We start from the raw sequence: 8,121 nt of genomic DNA, 5'->3' as shown, positions 1-8,121 counted from the left end.
CAGGCTCACTTTATACATCTTCTGTCCTGGAAACTTTTCAAGCCATTTCTCCAAGAAAGCCTGGTTTCTTTTGGTGGGGTATTGAATTTCAAGACCACAATCTAAGCACTAGGAATGCTCATTGCTATATGTCACTTGCTGCTTTTGACTAGAAACCCTCAGCATTTTTTGTTTGTTCCTTTTTTTCTTTACAGTCCAATATTTTTAGTAGAACTCATTGCCTGCCTCTCAACCTCCTCTTCTCCCTGTGTCATCTATCTCTTTCAGAGGACGGTTCCACTCAGCCAGCAAGTCCCTGACCTAAAGGTCGTCCTAATGGCCAGCTCTTCCTCGCACCTGCAATCATCATCTTATTTGGGGCCCCAACCCAGTGCCTGCTGTACAAAAGGTACTCCGTAAATATTTGTTGCAAAGAGTAAAAATGGCTACCATTTACTTGGCAGTTCGTGTTCTGCTCTCTGAGAGGCCATGCCCGGCTTCTCTGGTAGCCAGAGGCTAAGGCTAGGTAACTAAGCTGCTTGAACTGAATTCCTTTTCCCCAACAAGAAACATAGTCTAATATCAGAATACCAAAGGGCACCCCATCTGGGGCCATAAACTCCCCAGAGCCTGGGACTTCTCCTACAGCAGGGGCTGTAACTCTTGCCTACCCAGTGGTGGTTTTCCCTCTTTGCCAAGTCAACCTGGAAAGGAAAAGGGGGACAGAGCAATGAACCGTGAGGGCACTGAGAGAAAGGAGGAAGGCAACAGAGATGGGAGTAGTCATTTACCCATTCATTCACTCAGCCACCAAGTATTTCCTGAAGTCTTTCTCTATTCCAAGCCTGCAGCTAGAGGGTAGAAGATAGAGAATGATTAGACAGAGTCCCCTGGCCTTGAGGAACAAAATGCCACCCAGTGGAAACATGAGTGAGGAACAGCACACGACTACTCGATTCAGGGGAGCCCAGAAGAAAGCACATGACACAGCCCAGGGTAGTCCACAGGAGAGGCTCTGGGGAGGACTGAATGCTTATATGGGTTCTTAACCAATGAGGAGGAAGAGAGAAGGAAATGAGAAGTGATACTGACATTCCCAGCGGGGGAACATCACAGGAAAGAACAAGGTAGCTTGTTCCGCAAGTGAGAGTGGCATGTAGCAAGACTCGGGCCTCCAAGTCCGCCCAGCTGTGCATTTCTGTAAAGGGACAGTGTGAGCATTTACCAAGTTTACCTGTAAGCAGCTGGATGGGAAAAGCAGACTTTCCCGCCTCCACCTCCCTCAGGCAGCAGGTGGGACTATCACACACTGCACACTGAGGTCCACAGATATATGGGGGCCCTAGCACTGACTATGGAAGGATGGGTGGGCAGGAGACAGAGGCTGGGAGATGATCGGCAGCCAGTGCAGGTGACTATGGGGCACCAGGTCTGGTGATTGGGTAAAAGCTATACACACACACACACACACACACACACACAAAGCCAGGTCCTCCCACCTAGCCTCCTCTTGTGGGAACTCAGCTCTTAGGGCGTAAGGGGTCTTGATGCTCACCCAGCCCTTGGTGTCTCCTCAAGGCACGTTTGTTCCAGGGCAGCCAGGAGAGGTACAGGAGTGTGTAAGTAGGCCAGGCTCTAGTCTCTGTCCACTTGGTCCCTGCCCCTGACTGCATGAGGCTGCCAAACTCAACTACAATACTCCCAACTAGAGGCATGCTCATGGCTACAAAGGAGCACAGGCAGCAGGACCTACTGGCTAAAGATATCCACCAGACTCATGTCAAGGTGGACAGGATCCTCATCTCTGGCTCTTCTAGAATTGAATGGACACCATGAAGAGCTTCCCAAGCTAAATGGAAAGCTAGTTCTCTACAGAGTGTGTTATATGCAACCTCACAACCTCCAGGAGAGCAGAGCTTGAGACATAAGAGACCCTCTTAAGCATTTATTCAGTTGACATCGAAATCTCCGCACTCTATAATGCCTCAACACAACTTGGGGTGAACGTGGATGTGGCCACTAGGGCACTGAGGAAGGGGGTTCCAAGACCGAGTTGCCCCAGGAGGGCTTGTGTGGCAGAGACAGGCCACTCACAGATGGATCCACATGGCGGGGCAGGGGAACTTCGCCCAGCCCCAGACAACCGGGTCAGACGTGGAAATCCTCGGCCTCACACCTGAGCAGGGACATGGCGACTCCTTCTCTCTCTGAACAATCACCAAGATGACTGGCTTGACAGCGTGTCAGGTGGGAGCTGGGAAACCATAAGCAGGGCTAACTCTGCTTCACAGTCGATGATGTCTCTTTGGTAGATGTTCTCTAAGACGTCGCTTAAGCCTCAGGCTCCAGCTGGCAGCTCAGCTGGCCCTCTAACTGGGATGCTTTCACCCCCTCCTTCCCGACAGGCCCAGCACATCCAAGGCGTGGCCAAGGCAGGTGACCAGAGCAGCAGGCTGGGACATTTTCAGGACTCCAGTCGTGTTGCCACTCTGTTGTGTGGATCTCCACAGGGTCAATGGATCCCACCCGGAATTTGAGGAAAGGGCACTGAGTAGGAGTGGGAGGTTGGAGGAGAGGCCTAGTGCGGGACTCATAACAGGAGGGGCATGGGCCGGGGTGATCACAGGGTTGCCAGGACGCCCAGGGGCAGCACCAGACACAGGGGTATGATGAAGAAGCCTGTTGAGTCCCGAGAAGAAGCCTGACTCATTTGCTTAATGATCCACTTCTTGTAGAAACTAACTTCTGTATAAACTCCAGGAAATCCTTTGCGACCACAGCCAAAGCCCCAGCTCACAATCCCCACTTGGAACCACGTGTCATTAAATTCACAGACCAGGGGACCCCCAGAATCTCCCTGGAGAAAGAGAAAGAAACAAACACAGGAATGGAAGAGGATTAACATCAGAACAGGCGGATTGCACTGCAAAGCGCTGGGGAGATGGGCACACGTGGGCCTTCCCCAGGCACCAAACAGCCCAGAATTCTGTGAATGAGATTTCAAAATTTTTAATAAATAAAATTTCTGTACATACTCAAAAGTTGTGTACAAAAAATTGAATATAAACAAAGAAAATGTACATATTCTAAGATAATAATGAATAAACTTCTACCTGAGTACACTGCCTGTCACATAGAAGGGGTTCAAAACATGTGACTCTTGTTATTGGTATTTCCCACCTGAATCTCCCCTCCTCCCCAACCCACTCCAGGCAGCATCAGCTCCTCTCTCGTGAAGGATTAGGTCAGGCCAGCCTCGGAGAGCCTTAGTGGCTTGTCCCCTTGAGTCCCCTTAACTTGAATAAAAGTGAATGGAGGAGCTGGCAGGTAAGGCAGGCCCTATTGCCTGTGGATGAGTAACCTTTGAGGGGACAACCAGAATGCAGAGGTAGCAAAGGGCCCATGAACTGACCTTGCAGGAATCCTTTCCTTTGTTGTTGTAAGCACAGACAACCCCTTCCCTAACCACATTACTCTCCCTTTCGAGCAGTTTCTTCAGTTTCTTGTTACATTTGTCATAGCGTATGATGGTTTGCTCAGCTTCCTGAAGGTGCACTGGAGCTTTAGATCCTGGATCTGTACAGATAATTTAGGAGTAAGTGGATCTGCTTAGTGGGACAGGACAGGAGCCCCTGGCACCCACTATGGGTCTCAATACAGTGTGTTCACACAAAGACACCCTCTGAGGGCAGTGGATATTGTCCCCATTTGACACTGGAGGAAATGATGCCTGAAGTTAACATGAGGAGAGGAGGAGGTTAGAATCAAAACAAAGACAGGAGAAGGAAGAACAGCTCAGGAGAGGAAGAGGTGAGGCCTCATCAGCCTGAGAAATCAAAACAAAGTGTCTGTCACTCTGAGTATTTTTAGTAATAGTGACAGGTGTCCTGTAAGTCAGTAAAGTCTTTACTTTAGAACAGGATCACAGACTCTCGGACACATAGTGCCCCAAAGGTACCAAATCGAGCCTCTCCCTGGGGATAGGACGCCCTACAGTTTCACCAAGAGTTCTCTGGCCTCTTCTCAAGCACAGGAAGCTCCCTATCCACCAAGGCAAGTACTTCCAGTTTGGGACAGCTCAAATTCTCAGCCAGATCAACACCCCCTGAGTTAAAATCCACCCTAGAGAGAACCCAAGCCCCCAGGTCCTGACGTACTAATAGAAATTTGTAACACCATCAAATTACTCCCTAGTAACATCTTTTCCACCCTCCTCCCTCACCCACTTGCTAGAAAATTGCTTCCCTGTCTCTCCCTTTAGCCGGTAGGCCACTCCCAGGGCATCAGGCAGCCTCTTTCCCTGACCTGAGTTTGCTGGAGTCTTGCATCACAGTCTCACCGTTTTCTCTTAGGCTTCCCCATCCAGTCACCCAGCACTCCGTTTCACCTGGCACCATGAAAGTCTTTTCAGGGAGGCATATAGGCTGGATATGCGAGGAGTAATTCATAGGCAAGGCAAGCAGAGCAAGGGCAATGTCATTTTCAATTAATCCAAAAGTAGTATAATCTCTGTGGATAACGATGTCTCGGACTGGGACCTTGACCGCCATTTCAGAGGTATGTGTCACTTTTACATCTCCCATCTTCACCGTGTATTCCAGATGGCTGTAAAGAGATCCTGGAGGCTCTACACTCCCCTTCCACATCTTCTAGGTTCTTCCCAGCCTGGTGTTATCTCTAGGGCCAGCCATCAGCCACCTCCGCCCCTCCAAACCACATCCCTTCCCCAGGCCCCTGGCCACCCTATCCAGTGGTTCTCAAAGTTTGGTCTCCACATGAGCAGCATTAACATCACCTGGCAACTTGGTACAAATGCAAATTCTTAGGTCCCACTCAACCTACTGAATCAGAAACTCTAGTGGCTGGGGACAAGCAAATGCGTTCTAACAAGCTCTGCAGGTGTTTCCATGCTCATTAAAGTTTGAGACCACTGATCTAACTAAATTTGTCTACTACACTCCACTTTCCTTAAATATTCCCCTCTGCAAGTCTTTACCCACACACTCTCTCCCAGCCGGCCTCTCTCCCCCTTCTTGCCACTCGACTTGAAGGCTGATCAGCACAGGCTTAAAAGAAGTGGCTTTGAACCTGATTTTGGTTCTTGACTTTCCAGGCTGCCAAGGGCCCTAACTCTGACTACTGAAGAGCAGGGACTGTCACTCCCTTTTTCAGATGAGGAAGAAGCAGTCCAGGGAGAGAAACAGGACCGGCTCCAGGTCATACAGCCTGACCAAGAGCCCAAGACCAGACTGTAACACTCACCCAAATATGCAGTGGGCCGCGGTCAGCACCCACCAATTGGTGATGAGGGAGCCTCCACATATGTGATTATCATCGACCTGCAGGCTCACCTGCCAGGGCCACTTCGCCTCTGGGGCTGGCATTCCCCCAACTATCCTCATTCTTCGATGGCCACATGCTGGAGCGGGTCAATGAAGGGAGGGCATTGAAAGTAACGCCACTGACACCACAACCACCACCAGAGCCAGAGAATCCTCGGAAGTCTCAGAACCCTCAGAGCAAGGCCAAGACCCCCAGAGCAGGTCCATCGCCCCTAAGTCTCCTCAGAGAATGGCCATTTCCTCTCAGATCTCAAGGGCAGGGGTGGGTCCACTCAAACTCCCCAGGGAACAATCGTGCCCCCCCCAACACCCTCCCCCCCCCCCCAGCAGGGTCCCACCCCCTCAGGCCAGGCCAGGGCCCTGTGGCAGGGTCCGGCCCAGAAACATCACCTGAAGGAAACAGCTTTGTTGCGGTCTCTGTTGGTGCTGGGGTCTGTGCGGCTGCCAGAGCCTTGTAGGAATCAGAGTCACCTGGGGAAAACGCCACCGAAAGAGGGGACACCGCGGCCACAGGGGAGTCGGGGGCCCCAGAGGCCCCCGGAACCCCTTCAGGAGGCGGCGTCCGCAGGCTCGCCCCGGGATCCTCGCAGCCGGCCTCCGACGGGGGCAGAGAGGGTGGGGGCGGCGTCAGCCCCCCGTGCGCCTCTCGACCGCCAGCCTGCGCCTCCCTGAGCCGGGGCTGAAGGAGCAGGAGCCAGAGCACGAGGCCTAGGGAGCCGCCTCGGGACGCCATGGGCACCGCAAGCTTCGGCCCTCTGCGGCGCCCCCTCCCGGTGGCTCCAGCCCCTGCCCTCGTGTTGGCGGGAAACAGAGGTCCCTCAGGGGAAACGGAGTCCCGCCCCGCCCATGGGGTCATCTGAGGGTCAGGGCCTGGGCGGAACCTGCGGTGGAGTGGTGACTCAGGTGAGTCTTCTCTCTTCCCAACCCTGCGTGCACTCATTAATGGGGTGCCTCCCAGGCACTCAGTGTCCCTTGGCCTAGGTCTTGGCCCCAGAGAGTGACAGCCACCCAATCGCCACTGCTTGTTCACGCAGAGATGCATCCATAACTCCCTTCCAGGTTTGGATTAGGCCTTTCCCAGCATTTTCCTCCCCTACTTGTTTGCAATAAAAATTAAAACTCCTTAACATGAAGATTGCACTCAACATCACTAACCACTGCGTTAGAGATGATACTGCTACCTTTTTAAAAATCAACCTCCACATGAAAAGAGCCCTTAGCAAAATGCAAATTAAAACGACAGTGAGATATCACTACACACCTAACAGACTGGCTAAAATAAAAAATAGTGACAACACCAAATACTGACACGAATACAGAGATATTGGATCCGTCATACACTGTGTTAGGAATGCAAAATATTACAGCCACTCTGAAAATAGATTGGCAGTTTCTTATAAAACAAAATATGCAATTACCATACGACTCAGTAATTGCACTCCTGGGCATTTATCCCAGAGAAATGGAGATTTATGTTCACATACACAAAAAAATACTTGTATGAATGTTTATAGCAGCTAAATTCATAATAGCCAACATCTGGAAACAACCCTGTAGTAGACAGAATGACGGCTTCCCAAAGATGTCCACATTCTAATGCCTGGAACCCATGAATATACAGTAGCCCCCCCGATCTGTGGTTTCACTTTTCACGGTTTCAGTTACCCACAGTCAACCACAGTCTGAAAATATTAAATGGAAATTCCAGAAATAAACAATTCATAAGTTTTAAATTGCTAGCCATTCCAGTGCGATGAAATCTCATGCCATCCAGCTCTGTCCCACCTAGGATGTGAATCATCCCTTGGTCCAGCGTATCCATGCTGTATAAGCTACCTGCCAGTTAGTTATTTAGTAGCTGTCATGATTATCAGATCAACTGTCATGGTATTGCAGTGCTTGTGTTCAAGTAACCCTTATTTTATTTAATAATGGCCCCAAAGCCCCACTAATCTCGTATTGCACCTAATTTATAAATTAAACTTTATCGTAGGTATGATGGTGTAGGGAAAAACATAGCATATATAGAGTTCGCTACTGTTTGCTACTATCCACAGTTTCAGGCATCCACTGGAGGTCTTGGAATGCATCCCCCATGGATAAGGGGGGACAACTGTATTACCTTACATGGCAAAAAGAATGTGAATAAATAAACAATTTTAAGAAGGGGAGATTAACCTGGATTAGATACATAAAAATGGCCACAATGCTTTGCAGTTCCTCCTGTCAAGAGATGAAATCAGGTTGTCGTATAAGCAACCTTGTCACTTGGGCTATATGACCTGGCAAAACCCCTGGCGCTACAGTTTGCTGTTGTGAGTAAAAGTACTAGAAGGAGTCTCTGCTATGTTCTAATTAGAGAGTCACAGTATAGCCCCCTACAGTTCTGGAGCAAAACCACACATACCATCTGCAGCAAAGAAATTGTACGTTATTTGAAAGACAACTCCTGGCACACTACTGAACCCTAAAAGGAAACTAAATGCCAGACCATGGGACATTAAGTGACTAAGAGTCCAGTGCCTCTTATCATAAGATAAGATGGCTATTTAGCCAGACTCTCTAAGTCATAAAGTCAGTTGGACAAAGCAATTCATCATTCAAGGGAAGTGATACATTTGGGATTGGATCATGGCAGGTCTTGAAGACACAAATAAGTTGCACAAAGAAATGACTTAGACCCCCATGTCACTTACTTGTATTGAATTGAAGCTTCTCCCTCAGTTCACACGTACAACCTTATAGGGCGTGTCCTATGACTAGATGATGAAAGAGGGAAAAACCTGGGCCTCGTTCACAG

The 8,121-nt window shown here is 49.7% G+C and overlaps 1 protein-coding gene across 1 annotated transcript; it reads right to left on the bottom strand.

Annotated features, from left to right (window-relative positions):
- Nucleotides 1–1,909: 1,909 nt before the first annotated feature.
- On the bottom strand, nt 1,910–6,144 carry PRSS42 (Putative serine protease 42). Its single transcript, XM_008520338.2, has 5 exons — nt 5,712–6,144; nt 5,242–5,398; nt 4,319–4,584; nt 3,392–3,555; nt 1,910–2,836 (listed from the first exon to the last, which is right to left on the bottom strand). Exons 1-5 carry the CDS (start codon nt 6,052–6,054, stop codon nt 2,600–2,602), a joined length of 1,167 nt encoding a protein of 388 aa, XP_008518560.1. The 5' UTR covers nt 6,055–6,144; the 3' UTR covers nt 1,910–2,599.
- Nucleotides 6,145–8,121: the final 1,977 nt, after the last annotated feature.

Source organism: Equus przewalskii, chromosome 15 (genome assembly GCF_037783145.1).
Source record: "Equus przewalskii isolate Varuska chromosome 15, EquPr2, whole genome shotgun sequence".
In the NCBI taxonomy this organism is placed as follows: Eukaryota; Metazoa; Chordata; class Mammalia; order Perissodactyla; family Equidae; genus Equus; species Equus przewalskii.
This window is presented reverse-complemented; position numbering and strand designations above follow the sequence as displayed.